The sequence below is a fragment of the Jaculus jaculus genome, chromosome 6 (assembly GCF_020740685.1).
Source record: "Jaculus jaculus isolate mJacJac1 chromosome 6, mJacJac1.mat.Y.cur, whole genome shotgun sequence".
Classification (NCBI taxonomy): Eukaryota; Metazoa; Chordata; class Mammalia; order Rodentia; family Dipodidae; genus Jaculus; species Jaculus jaculus.
In genome coordinates this window covers 96178435-96202617 of record NC_059107.1, presented here as the reverse complement: position 1 = coordinate 96202617, position 24183 = coordinate 96178435, and the positions used below count along the sequence as shown (strand labels likewise).

Genomic DNA, 24183 nt, shown 5'->3' with positions numbered 1-24183 from the left:
TGAGCAATTTATTTTAAAATTCATTTTTTATTTGAGAAAGAGAGGGAGGAAGAGGCACAGAGACAGAACGGTGCGTCAGGGCCTCAAGCCGCTGCAAAAGAATTCCAGATGCATGTGCTGGCTTATGCAGCTGGCTTATGTGGGTCCTGGGGAGTTGAACTTGGGTCCTTTGGCTTTGCAGGCAAGGACCTTAACTGCTAAGCCATCTCTCCAGCTCTTTTTTTTTTTTTTTTAATTATTTTGCAAGCAGAGCAAAAGAGAGAGAGAGAAAGACAAAGAGAGAATAGGAGCCTCTAGCTGCTGCAAAGAAACTGCAGATACATGTGCCACTTTCTGCATCTGGCTTTATGTAGGCACTGGGGAATTGAATTCAGGTTTTAGGTTTTGCAGCCAATTGCCTTATCGAATGAGCCACCTCTCCAGGACCATACTTTGAGCATTTTGATGGCTTTAGCTGTCAGCCCAGACCTAGCTATGTCTAGCATTGAACTCCTAAAAGCTGTTCCCGTCTACTTAGAATTACACAGTGGGAGGTATGTGTGAAGGGCTGTCTTGTTTTGAGATGTCCCTAGATGAAATACACAAGATGAGGTTTGATATATCTTTATTATATTAACATTAAATTAAAAGGCATTGTTTCATACAAAACACTGGGGAAAATCATTTTAAAATATTTTACCTAAATATTAAGTTAACTCTAAGTTTGGAGGTATAACAGTCAGTCACATGGTTTCTATTATAGAAGACAGCTTCAAGGTGTTTTCAGGGAAACAGGCAAGCCATAGGCTACAGGTGCAGCTCCAATAAGATATTTGAGTCGGGGAGCCTGGCGGGCCTGGCTGACATAATGGAGAAGGGGGGCTCCTGGGCCTGCCCCAAGCCAGCCCTGCAACAGAGCTTCTGTGTACCGATCAATGTCACGGTCAGTCACATCCCAGAGATTACCTAGAAACAAGGGGCTGGGCAGACACAAGAAACACAAAGTAAGGGTTCTACACCAGAAATACATTGCAAAAAAAAAAAAAAAAAAAGATTGGTGGCTGTGGTGGTTTGAATAAAATAGATGTCCCCCAATATATTCAGTTGTTTGTTTGTAGTTTGCATCTGCAGCTGGCTGGATGCAGTAACACTGGGTGGATCTTTAGGTGTGGTGGTGGGTTTCAGATTTCAATCTAAAGATATGCAAAGTGTGCCTAGCTGGAGTTCCAGAAGTGTGCTGTGTGGGCTTTTTGGCTTTTGGCTTGTACTTCTCTCTCTGCTTGGGCCTCTGAAGACAGGCCAGCTTCTTCTGCCATCATGGAACTTCCCCTGATCTGTAAGCTTTAATAAGTCCCTTGCTCTGTAACTGTGCCTGGTCTGGAAGTTTATCTCAGTGAACCCGAAACTGTCTGCTACAGTGGCAGTGGTAGCAAATGAATGAGGAAGCTTGAACCAGTGAGGAACTCTGGGCCCGTAATTCTAGGGAAGGAGCCAGGAGAGGAAAGGGGACATAGGAGGAAGGGTTCAGGGTTCAGAACCTGAGAACAGTCCTGTGCTCTAGGACAGATCCCCCTTGAGCCTCACCAGCCAGCCATGATGTACTTGAGCACAATGCCAGCTCCCTCCAGGTTTCCATGCACAGCCAAGGCTGCACTGCTGCAGCCAAACAGTAGGGCCACTGCCCGGCAGCTCAACCGTAGGACAGCCTGCCCATCAAGGAAGCGGGCACCAGCCCCATGCCCTGCATAGCTAAAACAGAAGGAAGGGAGATAAGCACTAACTCAGTGATACCAGACTCCTGCATCTTTCAAGACGCTCTAAAATACCAAAGCCTGTCAATAACACCATGTTCTAGACTGGCCCTCACCAGTTCCCTAGCTTAAATACTCACATATATAAGTCATGCTCCGTCAGCGCCGCCTGCACTTGTTCAGGGCGTGGCACCTCCCCGATCACCCCTTTCCAGCCAGCTTCACTGCGGGGAGAAGGCAGGAGTGTGTGCATGGCAGGTACCAGGGAGCAGAGGGCAGAGGCAACAGAAGGCAGAAGTGAGTGGCAACAATGATTCTGGAGCAAAGGCACGCTGGCCCTGCATGGTGTCGCTACCCTCCCCACCCCATTTCCTGCCCTCATCCACCTAACCTGCTAAAGTTGTCTCGAAATCGCTCCTCTGTACTCAGAAGGTTATTGTGAGGGTTCAAGACATAGAAGGTATTCCGTGGGTCCACCCCTTGGCTCAACACTGATGAGGCCCCAGCCTGAGGAGAAGACAGTAATTACTAAGACTTTCCAGGAGGTCCAACTTCCAGTTCCTGTCTTATCTGCTCGAGACTCTGCCTCTTTTTCTTTAGTTGTCTCACAGCTACCAACCAGACCCGCTCCCTGAGCCCCACCTCTTTGATGATGCAGTAGTTGAGTAGGAAGCGGAATGAGGGCAGCCGGGTGACAGGTCGTGCTCGGAGGCAGGGCATGCTCTCCCATGGCAGCTTTTGCAAGTCCTGGGCAAACAAAACAAAAAAAAAACAAAAAACCACACTTTGAGATTACTGTTCCCAGCCACATGGAAGGGTCTGGGCATGAGCCAGTGCTCATTACTGCTGGACACGACTTCCTGCATCCCAAGCTCCTTACCTTGTCTAACACCAAGACTAGGTGATTACTGCTTGGGGCCACATTGCTCTGCACACGACCTACTGCCTCATTCAGAAGCTCCTGGGCACGCTCGGGCTGGGTTGGGCACAGCCCGTAGGCCAGGGTCTGAATGTCCTGGCTGGTGAGAGTACCGGCATTACTGAGAATAACCTGGAGGGAACAGTGGTTAGTGGCACTAGAACTCCCATTTCCACACACTTCCCCCTCCCTGCTTCCTGAACTCACTTTCAGCAGAGCGGGGTCAGGATATTCCCAGCCACATTCCCGCAGCAACTCCTGTAGGTGGGAGGCCTCCCGGGCAGGGCCAGGTCCCCCTCCGGAGGGCAGCAGCAGCCCGCGCCAGCAGCCCAGCACTTGCTCCTCTAGCGCGGTGATGAGGTCCTGGAGTGGGACAGAGTCTGCTGTCAGACAGGAAGCAGCTGCTTTTCTCACAGGCTCCAACATTTTGGAGATGGGGAAAGGAGCCTCTCAGTGTTGTGCGCATGTCTTACATGTTTTTCCACCAATCATAAAAGGTGTAGAATGTTTTTTCATTTTCTTTTTTTTGTTTGTTTGTTTTTCTTTTTTAAAAAATATGGAACACAGCCAGGCGTGGTGACACATGCCTTTAACCCCAGCACTTGGGAAGCAGAGGTAGGAGGATCACCATGAGTTCAAGGTCGCCCTGAGACTACAGAGTTAATTCCAGGTCAGCCTGGACCAGAGTGAGACCCTACCTCGAAAAACAAAACAAAACAAAATATGGAACGCTTCACGAATTTGCGTGTCATTCTTGCGCAGGGACCATGCTAATCTCCTATCGTTCTAATTTTAGTATATGTGCTGCTGAAGTGAGCACATGTTTTTTCATTTTCTGCGACGGAGTTAACACTTATGTGTCACTAGACTGCACCAAACATGAACAGGTGGGCAATGACAACTAACGTGGAGAAAACATCCTTTTTCTTCAGTATGGCCTTTTTTTTTTTTTTTTTGGTTTTTTGAGGTAGGATCTCAGTCTGGCTCAGGCTGACCTGGAATTCACTATGTAGTCTCAGGGTGACCTCGAATTCACAGAGATCCTCCTACCTCTGCCTCCCAAGTGCTGGGATTAAAGGCGTGCGCCACCACGCCCGGCCAGTATAGCCTTTTTTTCCTTTAATTTTGAGAGAGGAGGAGACACATATATAGAGAGAATGGACACACTAGGGCCACTAGCCACTGCAAATGAACTTCAGACACATGCCCCCCTTTGTGCATCTGCCTTACATAGATGTGTACTGGGGAATTGAACCTGGGTCCTTAGGCTTCATAGGCAAGTAAGTGCCTTAACCACTAAGCCATCTCTCTAGCCGTGATTATTATTTTCTTTTGAGACAGATTCTCACTGTGTAGGCCACTGGAACTCACTATGCAGCCTATGTTGGTCCCAAATCCAAGGCAATCTCTCTACCTAGTACTACCTGGTACTAGCTCATAATTTTTTTTTATTTTTATTTTTTTTTTTGAGGTAGGGTCTTACTCTAGCCCAGGCTGACCTGGAATTCACTATGGAGTCTCAGGGTGGCCTCGAACTCATAGTAATCCTCCTACCTCTGCCTCTCAAGTGCTGGGATTAAAGGTGTGTGCCACCACTCCTGGCTTGCTCATAATTTTCTCTTGAGGCTTACAAGACAACACTTAAAGTAGCACTAATTGAACTTCTGCTGGGGAAAGCAATGACCCCAGCTTGGGGCATTTCTGAACCACCCCACCCTAGGAGCACATACCTCCATCCTTTGATTCAGTGCCAGCCGCCCTGTCCACCATGCTCGCTTCTCTGTACAACTGCTGTTCTCTTTCTGGTCCTTTTGGATGGCATCAAACTCTTTCAGCAAGGAACTTAGTGAGAACTGTGGGAGACGATGGGATTACAAGATCCGGATTTACCTAGTATTCACCATCTCCAGCCATAGCATGCAAACCCCAAGTGCCACTTCCGGCCAGGATTGCTCATTAGCCCAGGAGCCCTACCTTATTCTGAGCAGTGGGGATATTCACAGTAACTGGGGGACTGTCCTTTTCCAGTCGGGTCAGCAGAAGAGTGTTGCCCATGGTTCCAGGCTGGAGGGTGGCCAGGGCCAACACACAGACAGTCACTCCTGACACACACAAAGGACATACCCAGGATCATGCCAGCTGTTAGGAGGTTCCTGTCTCTATATGCAGTTCCTACCTATCACTCAAGACAACTCCAAGAAATTGTTCCTGGACACTGGACCTCAAAGTGCCCACTCCTGCCTGAGAGCTCCCTGGAACAGGTCTGTCTTGGTATTCTTCAACAAACAGAAGCCTGCAGAGAGTGAAGCTCTCAAATCATCCACGTGTTTCATTTCAGTGTCACATGGCTCCAGATAACTCACAACTAAAGAAAGACACTGAATTTCCTCCTAACTCAAAGACTTCCTCATTCAGGTTATGTACGTCTAGTGTGAGAAACAAATGGCTAATAGATTCAAAAACATGACAAGAAGGGTGTGGTGACACATGCATGTAATCCCAGGAAGGAGGATGTTAGTTTGAGGCCAGCCTGGCTATGTAGCAAGACTGTCAGAGAGAGGAAGGAAAAGATATGACAAGGGAGCACAAATCAACTCCCTAAGCTCTCTACCTAGCTGCTCAGCAAGAAGGTATGTAAGAGGACAGGAGTCAGCCAGAAGCCTGCCACCATACCACTGGGGATCAGAGCCAGGCGCTCCTGGAAACTGTCCTTCTCCGCCTGGGGGAAATGGCCAGATCCTGAAGCCCTGAAGGAAAAGAGGCGCTGGATGCGGGCCAGGGGGACATCTCCAGGCTTCTCGTGGAGGCTCAGCTCCTGCAGCTTCTCTGCCAGTTCGGATGATCCTTGGTGCTTCTGGACCTTGCTGCAGACAACAAAAGTAGGAATCCCTCTCTTTAAAGTCCGGATTCTCCCTGAGTTTGCCCAGTATGAGTGACAGTGAATGCTCACCTGAGCTGTCGGTGCAGATGGGTGAGCAGCTGGTGACGGCACGTGATGGAGACAGACTCAGCAACAAAGAAGGCAGTGGCACAGGGGTCCCGATGGCCCAGACACAAAGCCAGGAAGCGGCAGAGGTGGGCATAGAGCCCACTTGGAGGGCAGTGACTGATGCCACGGAAAGCAATGCTCAGTGAATCAGAGATGGAATCCAGGCTAGAAAGATCTGGAAGAAAACAGTCAAAATGATTGCTAGCTCTTAGTTGAGGTACTTCTAAATCATCTTTCATAGAACAGCAGCTACTGTTTACAAAGATAATGTGCCAAGAGGGGTGCTATGTGCCAAATGGCATCAAACTCCCACCACCCATCCTCCCCAAGTTCCAATTATGAGAACAAAACCTGAGAGGTTAAGTGCCTTACACAAGTGTTGAGATCCCACCAGGTTCAGAGACTACTGTATCTAGGTAGCAGACCCACAGACTGGAAGACAAGGGTACCGCCACAAATCCTAGCCTAGCCCAGGCTACAAAATGAGACTATCTCAAAACAACAAAGCAACAAGGAAGACTGGAAGATGGCTCAGCAGCTAAAGGCATTTTCTTGCAAAGTCTGTCAGCTCAGGTTCAATTCCCAAGCTACCCACATAAGCCAGACACAGTATTTATTTGCAATGATAAGAGGCCCTACAATACCCACCCACAATTAAGTAAAAAGCTCTAAAGGAACAGCTGGCATAGTGGTATACACCTGTAATTCTAGTATTTGGGAAGCGGAGGTAGGAAGATCAGAAGTTCAAGGTCATCCTGGGCTATGTAGCTAGTTCAAAGCCAGGTGAGTAACAGTGGTCCTTGTCTCAAGACAAAAAGCAAAAAAGACGAACAAAAAAAAAAAAAAAAACCCACACACAATGCATGTGGTGTTACATGCCTGTAATCCCAGAGGCCAGCCTGGGCTACATAAAACCTTATCTTAAAAAATAAAAACTCAGCCAGGCGTGGTGGTGCACGCCTTTAATCCCAGCACTCGGGAGGCAGAGGTAGGAGGATCACCATGAGTTCGAGGCCACCCTGAGACTACAGAGTTAATTCCAGGTCAGCCTGGACCAGAGTGAGACCCTACCTTGAAAAACCAAAAAAAATAAAAAATAAAAAATAAATAAAAACTCAGCCAGACTGGTCGAATCCCAGCACTTGGGAGGCAGAGGTATGAGGATCGCTGTGCATTCAAGGCCACCCTGAGAATATGTAGTGAATTCCAGGTCAACCTGGGCTAGACTGAGGCCTTACCTTGAAAAGCCAAAAACAAACAAACAAAAGCAAAACAAAGCAAACAAACAAACAAAAAAAACCCAGTTCAGCCAGGCATGGTGGAGCATGCCTTTAATGTCAGCCTTCAGAAGACAGAAGTAGAAGGATCTTGGTGAGTTTGAGGATCCAGCCTGGGACTACAAAGTGAGTTCCAGGTCAGCCTGGGCTACATAGTAAGACCCACTTTGAAAAAAGACAAAAAAACTGGGCTGGAGAGATGGCTTAGCGGTTAAGTGCTTGCCTGTGAAGCTTAAGGACCCCAGTTTGAGGCTCAATTCCCCAGGAGCCACGTTAGCCAGATGTATAAGGGGGCACACAGATCTGGAGTTCCTTTGCAGTGGCTGGAGATCCTGGCGTGCTCATTCTCTCTCTCTTTCTCTCTCTCTGCCTCTTTCTGTCTGTCGCTCATAAATAAAACCTCACACCCCCTCCTAAATAAAGGACACAGAGCTCAAGAAACCTAAGCCCTCTCCAGGTGACTCAGCCTATAAGTATTCAGCAAACTCACCAATAGGCACAGAAACTGAGAGGGGTCGTAGCCAAGGACTAGGGACTGTGCCTGTCTCCTTGTCTGGGAAGAAGACAGGCAGCTCTCTCTTGCTGGAGTCCCTTCTCAACACCTCACATTCTCCTAAAGCAAGACTGGGGCCTGGAACTGGTGCTTTCTCACCTGGGGAGACAATGACTTCTCATGACTCTCCCTCCTCCTCCTTCCACCTTTCTTCTATAATCTAGCCCTCAAAGGTGGCAGAAGCTTACCTGCGGATGAGTCTTCCCCATCAGAGCCCCTGAGAGTCTCAAAGCTCATCTCCATCTGGTTGCCAGTCGGTTCCTCCTCAGGGATGGTCCTCATGATCTCAGGTCCTGGCCCGGCCTTGCCACAAATGGCTGCCTGAGGACTCTGTTCTTCACGATGTCTTGGTGCCACTTTCTTGGCTTGACGACTCCTACCGCTCAGGTTGGGGTGCCCAGGGGTACTACCTGGGGCAACCACCGCATCCACCTTCAAGCTAGAGCCCTTCCTAGTTCGGCCCCGACCTGGGCCCCGGGAAGCAGTCCCCTCTCTCTTGGTTTCTTCTACAAGCTGTACTTCAGCTGAGACAGGGTCTTCCAAGTCACTGTCATCGCTGAAGTTCACCTGAGACAGAAGGAAAGGGAGAAGGGCCAAGAGACTTTTGGTAATACCATCTTCTAGCAGCAGGTGGCACTGTGGAGGTACCAGGAGCCAAGCCTTTGAAAGACTTCAGAACTGACTTCCCACAATGCATTTGCCATTTTTTAATCCCCATAGTTTTCAATGTGGAAGGAGAGAGAGGAGGAGGGAGCAGAAGATAAAGAGCCAGAGTGAGACCCTACCTGGAAAAACCAAAATAAATAAATAAATAAATAAGATAAAGAAGCCGGGCGTGGTGGCGCACGCCTTTAATCCCAGCACTCGGGAGGCAGAGGTAGGAGGATTGCTGTGAGTTTGAGGCCACCCTGAGACTACATAGTGAATTCCAGGTCAGCCTGAGCCAGAGTGAGACCCTACCTCGAAAAACCAAAAAAAAAAAAAAAGATAAAGAAGGGAAAAAGCCTGACACTACCCACACAAGACCATTATAATAGGAGGAAAAGATGATGACATTAAAATAAAAGAGACTGATTGAGAGGAGGAGGGGATATGATGGAGAGTGGAGTTTCAAAGGGGAAAGTGGGGGGGGGGAGAAGGGATTACCATGGATATTGTTTATAATTATGGAAGTTGCCAATAAAAAACTAAATTAAATTTGTAAAAAGAGGGGAAAAGAACTAGATAGCTAAAGATGATGTACTGTTCTGTAGACAAAAGATCACACTTCCATAGGCCATAGGGAGCTACTCTAAAAGAACAATGTTCTGTCAAACCCTCTTCCAGTGCCCACCCCCACATGCCAAGACCAGTTCCTCCCTACCACCACCTCACCTTGAGCCGTGTCTGAACCCTCCTCTGCACCCTGGGTGTCACAGGCACCTCAGGCTTGCTCTTGGTAATGGCTTCTTCAAATACGGTGAAGGGAACACGAGGGCCAGCTGGCCAAGCCCGACCTCGGGGCTTTGGTGTACAGGGTGGCTCTCCACCTTCTGGATCTTTCTGTGAGGTACTGTGGAAGGGAGGGGGAGCAGAGGCTGCCTGCTGGCGCCCTCGTCCAGGACGTTTTTGGCTCCGGGTCTTCGAGGGTTCTGAAACTGGGGGGCTTTTTATTAATGGTGGCTGCCAGCCCCAGGTACTTGCAAAAAGTCGGCTAGGGCAGCAGCTGAAGCTAGCTAGCTTTGTAAGAGCCTGGATCCAAAGCAGGCTGGCTCGCCAGGGCTCCAGACTGTGTATCCGTGATGCCACGAACTTCAGCCCTAATGCCAGGACCTTCCCCAGGCTCTTGTCTGATGGTTGGCTCAGGCCCTCCAGTGCCAGCTGTGTGTACACCTGAGCCGTGATCTCATCCAAGAGGCTGGAGACCGAGGAGGGGGGTGCTCTGTGCTCCAGGGAAGCTTGGAGCTTCCGGGTGAAGCGCTTGGTGGCTGCAGGACAGCCCTTCAACACCGCTTGCAGCAGATCTAGACCTTGGGCCTTGTGGCCCGTGGCCAGCCTCAGCCCTGCTGTGACCAACATCCAACGCAGACAGACTGCTGAGAGGCCAGGGCTGGCACAGAGTGGGCAGTCACAGGTGGGTGAATGGGACAGGAAGCCAGGGTTGGGTGGGGGCTTGGTTTTCAGGACTGGAGAGGAGTTTGTAGAAGGTGTGCCCGGCTCTTTGGGCACAGTTGCCACAAGCTCCAGAGCAGGGCCTTTTAGGAAGGGCTCTTCCTCTGGGAGCGGTGGCGCCCAGGCAACAGGGGTCTGTGGCTTCCCCTTCTGCATGTGGACCTTCTTCACAGAGCCTGGGTTCTGAGTCACCCCACCAAATTCTAGGGAGAGATGAATAAAAATCACAAATTTAACAGGAATGTTATCAAGTTCCTTCTGAGCTACCTACCTCAGGGATCAACCCCTCAATGTCCATGTTGTTCTTGCATGTTACTGTGTAACATACAATAACATTAGTGCAGCTGTCTTTTTTTTTTTAATTTTAGTTTTTCTAGGTAGTGTCTCACTCTAGTCCAGATTGACTTGGAATTCACTAGGCTCAGGGTGGCCTTTAACTCACAGCGATCCTACCTCTGCCTCCTGAGTGCTAGTATTAAAGGCTTGACGGTTTGTTGGTCTTTTTGGTTTTTCTTTTTTCTTTTCTTTTCTTTTCTTTTTTTTTTTTTTGAAGGTAGGGTCTCACTCTGGTCCAGGCTGACCTGGAATTAACTATGAGGTGTCAGGGTGACCTCAAACTCATGGCGATCCTCCTACCTCTGCCTACCAAGTGCTGGGATTAAAGGCGTGCGCCACCACACCTGACTCTTTTTTTAAAAAATATTTTATTTTTATTAATTTATTTGACAGAGAGAGAGAGAGAATGGGTGCACTAGGGCCCCCAGCCACTGCAAATGAACTCCAAACACATGTGCCCCCTTGTGCATTTGACTAATGTGGATCCTGAGGAATCGAACCAGGGCCTTTTGGCTTTGAGGCAAGCATCTTAACCACTAAGCAATCCCTCCAGACCTCTTCTTATTTGGGGGGGCAGGCCAGGGTTGAGGTAGGGTCTCACTCTAGCCCAGGCTGACCTGGAATTCACTATGGAGTCTCAGGGTGGCCTCAAGCTCATGGCAATCCTACTTCTGCTCCCAAGTGCTGGGATTAAAGGCGTGTACCACCATGCCTGGCTCTTTTGTTTTTAAGAGAAAAGAAATCTAACATTCTTCCTCCATTCAAAAAGGGATCAACAGTCCACAAAGCCCCACACCTGCAACTCAGAGTCATGCATGGCTCAGAAGAACAGGCCCACACCAGGAAGCCCAGATCCTTCTTCCTGGCCCTTAAATAGCCCTGTGATCCTGGCTCCAAACACTGAATCTCTCAACTTACCTTACAAATGAAAAAATAAAAATAAGGGCTGGAGAGATGGCTTAGCGGTTAAGCGCTCGCCTGTGAAGCCTATGGACCCTGGTTCGAGGCTCAGTTCCCCAGGTCCCACTTTAGCCAGATGCACAAGGGGGTGCACGCGTCTGGAGTTCGTTTGCAGAGGCTGGAGGCCCTGGTGCACCCATTCGCTCTCTCCCTCTATCTGTCTTTCTCTCTGTGACTGTTGCTCTCAAGTAAATAAATAAAAAATGAACAAAAAATATAAAAAATAAATAAATAAAAAATAAAAAAGAGGACTGGAGAGATGGCTTAGTGGCTAAGGCACTTGCCTGTGAAGCCTAACAGCCCAGGTTCGATTCTCCAGTACTCATGTAGGCCATATATACAAGGTGGCTTGAGGTCCTGGTGTGTCTATTCTTTCTATCTGCCTCCTTCTTCTTTCTCAAAGAAATAAAATATCTAAAAAAATAAGAAAAAGAAGCCTGTTTTCACCTATATTTCAACTATATTGGGTTGTGGTCTCAAATTCACAGTGATCCTCCTACTTCTGCCTTCTGAGTGCTGGGATTAGAGGTGTGCACCACTACACCAGGTAAGAAATAATAATTTTTTTCAAGGCCACCCTGAGACTCCAGAGTGAATTCCAGGTCAGCCTGGGCTAGAGCGAGACCCTACCTCGAAAAACCAAAAAAAATAATAATAATAATAATTATTACTTCTTTTTTGTTGTTGTTGTTTTTGATAGGGTGTCACTCTAGCCCAGGCTGACCTGGAATTCACTATGGAATCTCATGGTGGCTTCAAACTCATGGCGATCCTCCTACCTCTGTCTCCCGAGTGCTGGGATTAAAGACATGCGCCACCATGCCCAGCAAGAAGTAATAATTTTTTAAAGCAAAAATGCACTGAGCAGTATAAAAACTCTAGCCAGAAAGGGTTAGCCCTGAGCAGGTTCTCTTAGGAGGAGGGATACTAATGGCCCGACCGGCGTCAAGGGGTGTCCTCTAGGATAGACGCCGAAGGGTTTAGACGGGACCGGAGCCTTTCCATCTGAGGCTGTGTGGTAGCTTGTGTGCCGCCGTACTCGTCTCTAGGCAGGGGACATGGCAGCTTACCTGTGCAGGACTCCAGCAGAAACAAAACCTGCTGCAGATCTGACTGACAGAGGTCGATGTCACCGCGGGCCAGCTCTAGCTCACCCTTTAGCACCAGGAACAGGGCACACCTTGTGGGGAGGAGATGAGACCAGTCAGCAGGACGGTCCATTTCCCTGCTTGCCCTTTGCCATGCACAGCACTCACCATCTTTCTCTGCCTCCAAAAGACCTTCCAGTCCTCAACACTGACTTAACAGCCTAGCCAGGGAGGCCATTGACACTCTCTCATCCCAAGTCACCCTTAGGTAGAAGTTTTGCACTTCTCAAAATTAATACTAATTAATAATAGTCATGGTATATGGTCTATCCTTATAGAAATTTTCAATAAAAAGTTTAAAAAAAAAAGCGCCCATGGGCAAATAAACTTAGGAAAAGGCTACTAGTCATTCTTTGCATCCAGGTGACGTGCTGTCCTGTAGTAAATGAAAGCACTGCCAGCAGACGCACGCACGCACGCACACACCCTCTTGTGCACAGGTGTGACCTTGAGCACTTGTGTTACTTGGTGCGTCTGGATTACACAGGACATGGAGAGTTGAACATGAGTCCTTGGGCTTCACAGGCAAGTGCTTTAACCATCACGATATCTCTCCAGCCTTTAATCCTAGCACTTGGGAGTCAAGAGGTAGGAGGATGGCAATGAGTTCGAGGCTACCCTGAGACTACATAGTAAATTCCAAGTCAGCCTGGGCTAGAGCAAGACCCTACATAGAAAAGCCAAAAGAAGAAAGTATACAACTTTGTGCCGGGCGTGGTGGCGCACGCCTTTAATCCCAGCACTTGGGAGGCAGAGGTAGGAGGATCGCCGTGAGTTCGAGGCCACCTTGAGACTACATAGTTCCAGGTCAGCCTGGACCAGAGTGAGACCCTACCTTGGAAAGAAAAAAAGAAAGAAAGGAAGTATATAACCTAGATTAATTCGCTATTTCCTGTGCAGCACGAGAATGCCTTCTCCCTCCACCCCCTCTAGACATTAGGCATATTTCTAGAATCACTGGGGAAGCTATAGTCAGAGCACACAGCAGTGAGGAGCCATCATCAGTATCTTCTCACTCACTGGCGAGGAATCTGTAGCTTTGTTGTGAGTTTCAGGGCCTCTAAGCAGAAGGCTTTGGCTTCGCTCACACTCCCCAGGTGGCCCAGGCGGCAGATCAGCTTCTCAGAGCAGCTCAGCACCTCTGTAAGAACCTGCCATTTTTGCACCAGATTTTCACCTGTAGCAAAGGACAGAGGTGAGACTTCAGTGTCCAGCTGCAATCGGATCTTTTGGAGACAAACGGCCAGCCCCGCCATCTAGTGTCCACACCACAAGCGCCTCGCTCTCCTCAGACTCACCATAGTCCAGAAACTGTGACTCCACAGTTCCTTTCTGAATTGAGAGCACATCGCGGCCCATCAGCAGGAGGATGATGCTGCGGAGGAGCTTGTGGGCTTCAAGGAGTGCTGTCTCAGGCGTCTGCCAGCCTGGGATAGGGAGAGGTGCAGAAGGAAAGACGGTGTGGACAGCAGGGTTGTCACCTCAACTGCTAGGACAGCATACTGCCATCCCTTCCCTTCCACATCTGAGGCAGACAGAGCTTGTCAATCACACACTGCCTGCTGAGCTCTCTTGGGGTTTCAGAACTTCTTTTAGTCTGTTATTCTAGTACAGCCACTAGTTAACTGATTCGGGGCAACAGGTGAAATGAAACCCCTTTGCTGTCACAGGCCTAAGTCATGCAGCTTCCAAAGAGAAGCTGGTCAGCAAGGGGACCGGGGCTAAGAAGAGCCAATAGCAGACAAAGGACACCCATCATGCAAGAAAGCTGCCAGCCCCTCTCTTTCACCTTGAGCCCAGAGCTGCTCACGCAGGGTGTCTGAAAGGATGTTTGGAGATAGGCTAAGGTAGACAGCTAGTAGTTGCAGGGCCTGGACACGCATCAAGTACCAAGCCTTGGATGACTTCTGGAGGGCAGGATCTTGAAGGACAGACAGCAGTAGAGAAACACCTTCCGTCACCTAGGAGAGACAAGGGGCCAGAGAGGAGTCATACCAGCACTCAGAGCTCAAGATGCCCTTGGAGGTCACATGTCCAATCCCCAGCCTTTAACCATAAAAAAAAATAGAGGAACAACTAAAACTTGACAGAAACCAAAACAGCTAGTTTAGGGACAAAACTCAGATCTCTTGGATTCTACTGGATTTCTAATCCAAGGATTTAATGCCTTCTTAGGACCAAATCACTATTTCTTTCTGCCCTTTCCTTTTCTCCTCTTTCAGTTTTTTTTTTTTTTTTTTTTTCAAGACAGGGTCTCACTTGAGCAGAGGCTGACCTGGAATTCACTCTATAGAATGAATAGACATGGGGCTGGAGAGATGGCTTAGCAGTTAAAGTGCTTGCCTGCAAAGCCTAAGAATGCATGTTCAAACCTCTAGGTATCACATACCAGATGCAAAAGTGACATAAACATCCAGTGGCTGAAAGGCCCTGGTGCACCCATTTTCTCTCTTTGCCTTTCTCACTCTCAAAAAACAAAACAAAACAAAACAACAAAAAACAAAAAACAAAAAAAAAATGGACATGGATGGACCAGGTCTCGCACCACAGCAAACTCCAGATGTATGAGCCACCTTTTTTTTTTAATCTATTTATTGAACAGAGAAGCAGATAGAGAATATGGGCGTGCCAGGGCCTACAGCCACTGCAAATGAACTGCAGACACATGTGCCACTTTGTACATCTAACTTACGTGGGCACTGGGGACTCAAACATGATTTCTTAGGCTTCATAGGCAAGTACCTTATTCATTAAGCCATTTCTCCAGCCCCATGAACCACCTTTTGCATGTGGCTTTCGTGGATGGCTGGGGGATCAAATGGGGTTCAGCAGACGTTGCAAGTACGTGTCTTTAGTCACTGAGAAAGCTTTTCAGTCCATTTTTAGAACTTTATTTTTTTTTACTTTTATTTTTTGGTTTTTCAAGGTAGGGTCTCACTCTGGTCCAGGCTGACCTGGAATTAACTCTGTAGTCTCAGGGTGGCCTTGAACTCACAGCGATCCTCCTACCTCTGCCTCCCGAGTGCTCGGATTAAAGGCGTGTGCCACCACACCTGGCTAGAACTTTATTTTTGAGGTAGGGTCTCACCCTAACCCACACTGACCTGGAACTCACTCTGTAGCCTCAGGTTGGCCTCAACCTCATGGCAATCTTTCTAATTCAGCCTCCTAGTGCTGAGATAAAAAGCATGCATCACCAAGCCTGGCTATTTTTTTATCAGAAAGCATTTTGTTATACAGCCCCACTTGACCTCAAATTTGAGCACACCTGCTTCAGCCTTTTGTTTACTTTTATTTATTTATTTGAGAGCAACAGACAGAGAGAGAAAGAGGCAGAGAGAGAATGGGTGCACCAGGGCCTCCAGCCACTGCAAATGAACTTCAGATGCATGTGCCCCCTTGTGCATCTGTCTTACACGGGTACTGGGGAATCGAACCTCAAACCAGGTCTTAGGCTTCACAGACAAGCACTTAACCACTAAGCCATCTCTCCAGCCCCCTTCTCCAGCCTTTTGAATGTTGGGATTACCACACTTGGCTGATTAGTCCAATTTCTAGACCCCCACCCCACCTTGCCCTTGTGGAAGTTGAGAAAGAATAAAATCTCTTTGAAAGCACTAGTGTGAGCAAGGGGTGGACATTTCTACTGTCTCTCAGGGTCATAAATGTTTTACTAAGCTACAAGGAAATCTTAGAACTCACACAAATACCCTAGAAATTCTAAAATTCTATGTACCAGAATATTTGGGGTTTAAGAAAGTGAGAAATAAGGGCTAGATAACTTAGCAGTTAAGGCGCTTGTCTGCAAAGCCTAAAGACCCAGGTTCAACTCTCCAGGTCCCACGTAAGCCAAATAAACATGGTGGCACATGACTCCGGTGTTCGTTTGCGGTGGCTAGTGGCCCTGGCGTGTCCATTCTCTCTCTCTCTCTAATAAATAAATACAAATTAAAAAAAAAGAAAGGAAGGAAAGAAGGAAGGAAGGAAGAGAGAAGTAGGTCTGAGGGTGTAGCTGGTAACAGAGCACTGGTCGAGATTGTAGAAAGTGCTCCAGCTCCTATGTGTAGGCAGATCTGGGGGCCTGGCTGCGTGTCAATATTAGAGCTTCAACTCCTAGTGCTGCAAAGAAAGAAAGGAAGAAGAAAGAAAGAAAGAAAAAGAAAGAAGGAAAGAAGTTAAATTGAAGGCCAGGCATGGTGGTACACACCTTTAATCCCAGCATGCAGGAGGCAGAGGCAGGAGGATCACCATGAGTTGAGACCACCCTGAGACTACATAGTGAATTCCAGATCAGCCTGGACTAGAGTGAGACCCTACCTCAAAAATAAAAAAATAAGTAAAAAAGGAGGTTGAGGGGTTGTGAAAATTACCTTCTGGTGAGTCCAGTAGAATTGGCTTCGAAGTAGCTTACAGGTCAGGGAAAGGAGGAGGTATGTGTCAGCAGTCTGATTGATATTCTTCAGGCTTGATTCTGCCTCTCCCAGGTATAACTAAGAAAGGAGCCAGAGAGCACATGAACACAGTGGTAAGACTCTTCAGATGAAAGTGGACTAAGAGGCCGGACATAGTGGCACACACCTTTAATCCCAGCACTCGGGAAGCAGGGGTAGGAGAATTGCTGTGAGTTAGAGACCGTCCTGAGACCACATAGTGAATTCTAGTTTAGCGGGGACCAGAGTGGTACCTTACCTTGAAAAAAAAAAGACTAAAGAATTTGCAAGAAAGCCAAAGGATCCCGGTTTGATTCCCCAGGACCCGCATAAGCCAGATGCACAAGGGTGTGCATGCGTCTGGAGTTTTTTGCAGTGCCTGGAGGCCCTGGTGCACCCATTCTCTCCCTCTCTCTTTCTCTCTGCCTCTTTCTCTCTCTCCCAAATAAATTAATAAAATATATTTTTAAAATAAAAAAAAAAAAGAATTTGCAAGAAAGGCACTGAATGTGACCAGTTAAATACTAAATTATCCCAAATACACATAATGTTCATTTGCTCCCTAGAATACTTTAAGATAAGTATGGAGGCCACCCTGAGACTACATAGTGAAATCCAGGTCAGCCTGGGCCTACCTCTATAAACCAAAAAAAAAAAAAAAAAGACAGACAGACAAAGCCGGCCTAAAGAACAAGCAGAATCTTCCATCCAACATCTTGTAAACAGTAGGGATGCAGGCTTACATCTGTCGTCATGAAACAATGCCATCAGTGTTGCCCACTGGCAGAGGAACCTAGGAAAGTGGTTGATCCTACCTTAAAGATACAGATGTATGAAAGGTGGCAACTCAGCTAGCACCTCAGACGAAAGCAGAGGTTCACTGAGTGAAGAAAGGGCAGTGGAGAGGTGCACTTAGGGTAGAGAGACTAACATACCCCAACACAAAGGGGCAGAGAGGCATGCACAGGGTATGTAATAGTGCAGTGTGACGTGAGGTTCACAGAAGGAAGAAGCAGGAAAAGTGTGTGCCAGAATAAAAGATGCACACTTCTCTGGAGCAACCTTCAGGTAAGTGGAGAAGCCATGGAAATCATACAGAGGGAGAGATGATTAGACTTGAGCCACCTAGAAGTCAAAAGGGAGAAAAAAGCTGGGCGTGGTGGTGCACACCTTTAATCCCAGCACTCGGGAGGCTGGGGTAGGATGATCACCGTGAGTTCAAGGCCACCCTGAGACTACATAGTGAATCCCAGGTCAGCCTGGCCTTGAGAAACCAAAAACTGGGGCTGGGTTGGCTCAGTGTTGTTAAAGCCTCTTGCTTTGAAGCCTGGCAGACTAAGGTTTAATGCTCCAGCAACTCACATAAAGCCTGACACAAAAATTGGCATGTTTGGCATTCATTTGCAATAGAAAGAGACCCTGCACCTTCCTACCACACACATGCAAATAGATACACTTGGAGGCTGGGCGATGGCTCAGTGGTTTAACTTGCTTGCTTGCAAAGCCTACTGGCCCAGGCTCAATTCTCTAATTACCCATGTAAAATTAAATGGACCTTCATTTGCAGTGACGAGAGACTCGCGCACACAAACACACACACATTTATTTATTTTTCTTTTAAGGTTTTTCGAAGTAGGGTCTCACTCTGGCCCAGGCTGACTTGGAATTCACTATGTAGTCTCAGGGTAGCCTTGAACTCAGGGTAATACTCCTACTCCAGCCTCCCAAGTGCTGGGATTAAAGGTGTGCACCACCACGCCCAGCCCCATAAACATTTACAAAAGAGAGAAACTGTGGCTATGGCTCACTGGTAAAGCACCCTGAGTCTTTCAATCACCAGCACTGCCAAAAAAAAAAACAGGTGTGAGAAGCCAGAAACAGGTATAAAATGTATAATGGGCAGATTTTAGAAGTGAGAGTCTGTAAGACGTAGAAGCAATCAGCTGTAGCAGCAGGCAGGAAAGAAGGCTCTACTTCCCAAGGCCACCCCACCTTTCCTCACTCTAGAACTGCAGCCAAGTGCCGGGGCGGATGGTGGGGAAGCGACTTCTTCAGCAGCCAGTCTTCTCAGGGGGGAAGCTAGGCCTTTAAAGCCATGAGCCCCGATAGGTAGCTGTGGGTTCTGCCAGCTGACACTCACCTGGGCGTAGCTGGGGCAACCGAGGCTCAGGAGTTGCTGGGTAAGCTGGCAGGAAGAACTGGCCGCCTTTGCATGGTCCTCTAGTCTCTCAGACACGATCCGTAGGAGCAGCAGGGCCTCCAGAGCCTTCAGGGGCTGGCCAAGCAAGAGCAATAATTTGACCTTGAAAATTTCCCATGAAAACCTCCTTTTCACCCTCTGCTCCTCTGCCCTCTGGAACCGTTGGACCTTAGGGTGTTTATGGATACCCACATAGAGCCATCAGCCATCCTTGGCAACCAGCCTGGTCCCCTTCTGGGTTTTGTTTTTCTTGTCTTTTGAGTAAGATCTTATATAACCTAAAATTTCAATGTAGCCACAGCTGGCCTTGGACTCTTAATCCTCCTGCCTCTACCTCCCAAGTGCTAGGATTGTAGCTCCATTCTGTTTTAAAGCCTATGTGGAGGAATGGGGTGAGAGACATGTGGCAGCTTGAATGGATGTCCCCCAATAGACTTAAATGTGTTATTAAAGCTTGTAACTTGGGTTTCCAGCAGTCTGGCTGGACGAGGTGTCACTGGGGTTGGATCCTGGGGACCAGCCCAATGGTGTTACTGGGAGAAGATCTGATTTCTAGCCTGTAGGTATGTAGAGCCCTTGAGCTCTGCCTAGGGTCCCCAGAGTGTGGTACAGGTGGTTGTTTTTCTCTTTGCATGGATTTAGTAAAGTGGACCAGCTTCTTCTCTCATTATACAACATCCCCTGGATCTGTAAGGCTGAAAGAAATGCCTTCATCCCATAAGCTGTGTCTGGTTTGGAGGTTTATCCCAACAGTCCCGAGCTGAGTAGGACATGGCATACACTTATAATCCCAACTTTTAGGAGGCTAACGCAGGATGATGGATGCAAATTCAAGGTCAGCTTGGGCTACACAGCAAGGCACATGCCTTTAATCCCAGCACTCAGGAGGTAGAGTTAGGAGGATTGTGAACCTGGGACTACATAGTGAATACCAGGTCAGCCTGGGCTAGAGTGAGACCCTACCTCGTAAAAAAAGAGGATGCAGCTTGGTAGGTAGAGTGCTTTATAGCATGCACAAGACCCTGGATTTGCTCCCTAATACCTCATACACCAGGTGTGATGACACATACCTGTAATCCCTGCAATAGGGAGGTGGGAGCAGGATGATCAGAAATTCAAGGTCATCTTTGACTCAAAAAAAGAACAGTCAGGCATGGTGTTTCACGCCTTTAATCCCAGCAGTAGGGAGGCAGGGGTAGGAGGATCTGTGTGAGTTCAAAGCCCCAGCCTGGGACTACATAGTGAATTCCAGGTCAGCCTAGACTAGAGCGAGACCCTACTTTGAAAACACAACAACAATTAAGGGGGAAAAAAGCACTTAAAAAAGCACCACAGCACTAAAACGTCTCTATCACACCTTCCAAGGCTCAGGGTCCATTGTGGAAGAGCCAACCTGGATCTACAAATTCCAGGTCAACTAGGGCTACAGTGAGACACTGCCTCAAAAAAGACAAATCACTGATCTATACTTTTGGACAAATAAACAAATACAAGATTAATAAATAAGACTTTCATCTAGGGCTGGAGAGATGGCTTAGCGGTTAAGCGCTTGCCTGTGAAGCCTAAGGACCCCGGTTTGAGGCTCGATTCCTCCAGGACCCACATTAGCCAGATGCAGAAGGGGGCGCACGCATCTGGAGTTCGTTTGCAGTGGCTGGAAGCCCTGGCGTCCCCATTCTCTCTCTCTCTCTCTCTCTGCCTCTTTCTCTCTCTGTCTCAAATCAATAAATAAAAATAAAAACCAAAAAAATTAAAAAAAAAAAAGAGACTTTCATCTACACAAAAAATCTTCCATGCATTATTACACTGAATGATAGCAATGCCATTAGGTAATAATATTATTATTGCCCCATGCTTTTTGTGGTGCTGAGGATTAAATCCAACTGCTCAACCACTGAGCTACATGCCAGTCCTTGTTTTCTTTTGGATAAGATGTCACTATGCAAACCAATCTGGCTTCTAACTCACAATCCTCCTGACTCAACCTCCCATGAGCTAGGATTATAAGTGTGTACCACCACCCCTGCAGAGCCCATGCTCTGAATCACTAGACTACAGGGCTTTTTAGTGGCTGCACAGACAGAGGTGATGGAGCTCATCTCTGGGTCATCCCTGTATTATGGAGCTCCATCAGTACCCTGCCCCATTACCTTTGCTATCAGCTGATAGAGAGCCACCAAGATCTGCAGGGAGGCTGCTGTCTGCTGGAGACACCGCACAGCTGGAGCCAGCCCCTTTTTAAGTACCTCCTTCCACAGAGCCAGGGCTTGGTCCAGGCATTTAGATTGAGCTGCAAAGCAAAAGAAAGTGACCATTCTGGCAGAGTGTGGTAGCACACATCTTTTTAAATTTTATTTTCATTATTTATTTGACAGAGAAAGGGGTCAAATGAGCACTCCAGGGCCTCCAGCCACTGCAAACGAACTCCAGACGTATGCGCCCCCTTGTGCATCTGGCTAACGTGGGTCCTGGGAAATCACAAACCAGGGTCCTTTGGCTTTCCAGGCAAATGCCTTAACCACTAAGCATCCCTCCAGCCCAGTAGCACACATCTTTAATCTCTGCAATCAGGAGGCTGAGGCAGGAGATTAATTTTGAGTTCAAGACCAGCCTGGGCTACAGAGTGAGTTACAGGTCAGTCTGTGCTAAAGTGAGACTCTGCCTCAAATAAACACCAAACCAAGCCTGGCGTGGTGGTGCATGCTTTTAAGCCTAGCACTTGGGAGGCAGAGGTAGGATGATTGCTGTGAGTTCAAGGCCAGTCTGGGAATACAGATTGAATTCTAGGTCAGCTTAGGCTACAGTGAGACCCTACCTTGGTAAAAACACACACGTACACTACCACCAACCACCACCACCAAACCAAAAGAAATTAAAAATAAAAAGTGATGGCTTGATATTCATGACCTCACAGTGCCTGACACTACCTAGACAAACCTGCATAATAAGAGGAAAAGCTGATGAAATGGCTTAGCAGTTTAGATACTTGCCTGTGAAGCCTAAGGACCCAGGTTCAATTCCCCAGTACATATGTAAAGCCAGGTGCATAACAGGAGGAAAAATAATGACATCAAAATAAGAGACTGGGCTGGAGAGATGGCTTAGTGGTTAAGGAATTTTCCTGAAAAGCCAAAGGACCCAGGTTTAATTTCCCAAGACCCATATAAGCCAGATGCACAAGGGGCACATGTGTCTAAAGTTCACTTGCAGTGGCTACAGGCCCTGGCATGCCCATTCTCTGTTTCTATCTCTCTTCTCTCTCTGCTCACAAATAAATAAGATTTTAAAAATAAAAATAAATAAATAAAAAATAGCCAGGCATGGTGGTGCACGCCTTTAATCCCAGAACTTGGGAGGAAGAGGTAGGATTGCCGTGAGTTCAAGGGCACTCTGAGACTACATAGCAAATTCCAGGTCAGCCTGGGCTAGAGTAAGACCCTACCTCAAACAAACAAACAAACAAACAAAAAATGATAGAGAAACTAATTGGAAGGGGGAGGGGATTTGATAGAGGGTAGATCTGAGAAGGGAAAAATAAATGGGGTGGGACAGGGAATTTTTAAAGTTTATTACCTATAATTATGGAAGCTGTCAATAAAAAGTCAAAAACAAAAAAGTGAGCTGGGCGTGGTGTTGCATGCCTTTAATCCCAGCACTCGGGAGGCAGAGGTAGGAGGATTGCCATGAGTTTGAGGCCACCCTGAGACTACAGAGTGGATTCTAGGTCAACCTGGGCTAGAGTGAGACTCTACCTTGAAAAACCAAAAAAAAAAAAAGAGTGAATATTCTTTCTGCATGGCTATCTGGAATCTGGCTTTCTCCACCAGACGCTCTGTTCATTGTGCCTGCCTTCCTCTCTCCAGTATCTATCTCCTGTCACAAGGCCGGCCTCTCCCACCCTGGAGGTCCTTCTCTGCTCTTCAAAAGCAGAGATGCCCATGCCACACTACGCTTCTTGCCCTCACCTGCATCTGCAGCCAGGTTGAAGGCAATGCTACTATACAGGAAACGATCTTCCTGAAGTTTATCTTCATAGTTCAGGTCATTGACTTCAAATTCCTCCAGATTATTAGGGGCCTGGGCTCTCTGATCCCGCTCAATACCCTGGATGGTAGAAGGGAATCAAACTAAAAACCAGGTCTGGTACCAGCTTAGTGGGAGCTATCCCAGAAAAAAAAAATGACTAATACCACCACTTTGACTCAGCCCCACTCACTTCCCGCATTTTGGCCTCCAAGGTACAGATGTACAGCCACAATAAGGCCTGGGCTTTATCGTCCAGAAGGCAATCCTTAACCGGGGCCTCAGGCTTCACAGACTCCAGAAGCTGCAGGGCTTCCTGGATAGCATCTAGAGCAGAGCTGAAGGGAGAGATGCACATGATTAAGGCCCACTACAAGGGAGGTCCCTTAGCAACAGAGTGGGGGAAACTGACCACCCGGAAGAGTAAGATTAGGATCAAGAGACGCCTCCCCAGTTATTCCTCCTCACCATTCAGTGTGCTGGGAGAAATCATGGTAGCACAGCACCTGAGCCAGTTCCACCAGGTGGGTAGCTCGTGCCCAGGCCCCGGCAGGCGTCTCCTCAGAGTCCAGCTCCAGCAGGTCACAGATAACGTTGAAGCGTTCTTGCCCAGTGTCAGCTTTCACTGCCTTGTAGGCCTGCAGCTCCTCTTGCAGCAGCAGGGCCTGTGTCTCTGGGTCCCAGCTGCTCAGGCAGTCTCGCAGAGTCCTAAGAGAGGAGCGGAGACTTTGAAGACAGCCTCAGCCCTCTTGCTGGGGACACTCAGCATTAGCTTAGCGCTCACTACGTTTTTAGTTGAAGCTTTAAAAACCTTAATCAGGTCACACAGCTCCTCTGTTTAATGCAGACGACTGCCACTTGAGATCACATCTAAATCCTCATCAATGCCTGCAAAGTGTTGTGTGACCCAGCCTCTGCCCACCGCGATCATCTCAATGTCCCACTACCGTCCACCAGGCGGGCTTTCCCAAGCCGCTTCCCATTGCTAGGCTCACTGCTACACTGGTGGTTTTGTATTTAGTAGTTCTGCTGTGAGGGACTCTCTTCCAAGACCTTTCAATCAAGGATTACTCAACTTCTTCAGGGCTTACATACATCACTTCTTCATGAACAATTACCTTAAATAACCCAGCTAAGGGTTTTCCCTCTTTTAGCAAGTCACCCTGTCATCATAAAATATACATTAAGCCATGTGTGGTAGCGCACGACTTTATTCCCAGCACTTGGGAGGAGTAGGTAGGAGGATCGACATGAGTTCAAGGCCAGCCTGGGACTACAGAGTGAATTCCAGTTCAGCCTACAGTGAGACCCAACCTCGAAAAACCAAATGCCCAGGTGTGGCGGTGCACACCTTTAATCCTAGGCAGAGGTAGGAGGTTCTGTGAGGTCAAGGTCATTCCTGAGATGACATAGTGAATTCCAAGTCATCTTGGACTAGACCCTAATTCAAAAAGCCAAAAAGCCAAA

The 24183-nt window shown here is 47.8% G+C and overlaps 1 protein-coding gene and 1 non-coding gene across 3 annotated transcripts in view; both read right to left on the bottom strand.

The window, feature by feature from the left end:
- Positions 1-587: 587 nt before the first annotated feature.
- The window catches only part of Espl1 (extra spindle pole bodies like 1, separase), a 32657-nt gene continuing 9061 nt past the window's right edge, over positions 588-24183 (bottom strand). For both annotated transcript variants that reach the window (XM_045152555.1, XM_045152554.1), the window contains exons 8-31: positions 23185-23424; positions 22910-23054; positions 22659-22797; positions 20844-20983; positions 18634-18768; positions 16434-16553; positions 13853-14024; positions 13362-13490; positions 13084-13240; positions 11986-12095; positions 8843-9822; positions 7657-8035; positions 7406-7567; positions 5600-5813; positions 5323-5513; positions 4624-4751; positions 4380-4502; positions 2857-3012; positions 2611-2781; positions 2373-2477; positions 2122-2237; positions 1871-1954; positions 1564-1728; positions 588-959 (exon numbers count right to left, since the gene is read on the bottom strand). In XM_045152555.1, coding sequence (XP_045008490.1) covers positions 752-959; positions 1564-1728; positions 1871-1954; positions 2122-2237; positions 2373-2477; positions 2611-2781; positions 2857-3012; positions 4380-4502; positions 4624-4751; positions 5323-5513; positions 5600-5813; positions 7406-7567; positions 7657-8035; positions 8843-9822; positions 11986-12095; positions 13084-13240; positions 13362-13490; positions 13853-14024; positions 16434-16553; positions 18634-18768; positions 20844-20983; positions 22659-22797; positions 22910-23054; positions 23185-23424 — 4669 coding nt within the window. In that variant the 3' untranslated portion in view covers positions 588-751. The remainder of the gene's footprint in view (positions 960-1563; positions 1729-1870; positions 1955-2121; positions 2238-2372; positions 2478-2610; positions 2782-2856; positions 3013-4379; positions 4503-4623; positions 4752-5322; positions 5514-5599; positions 5814-7405; positions 7568-7656; positions 8036-8842; positions 9823-11985; positions 12096-13083; positions 13241-13361; positions 13491-13852; positions 14025-16433; positions 16554-18633; positions 18769-20843; positions 20984-22658; positions 22798-22909; positions 23055-23184; positions 23425-24183) is intronic.
- LOC123461856 lies at positions 3367-3469 on the bottom strand. Its single transcript, XR_006637920.1, has one exon. It is a non-coding gene; the product is annotated as a U6 spliceosomal RNA (small nuclear RNA).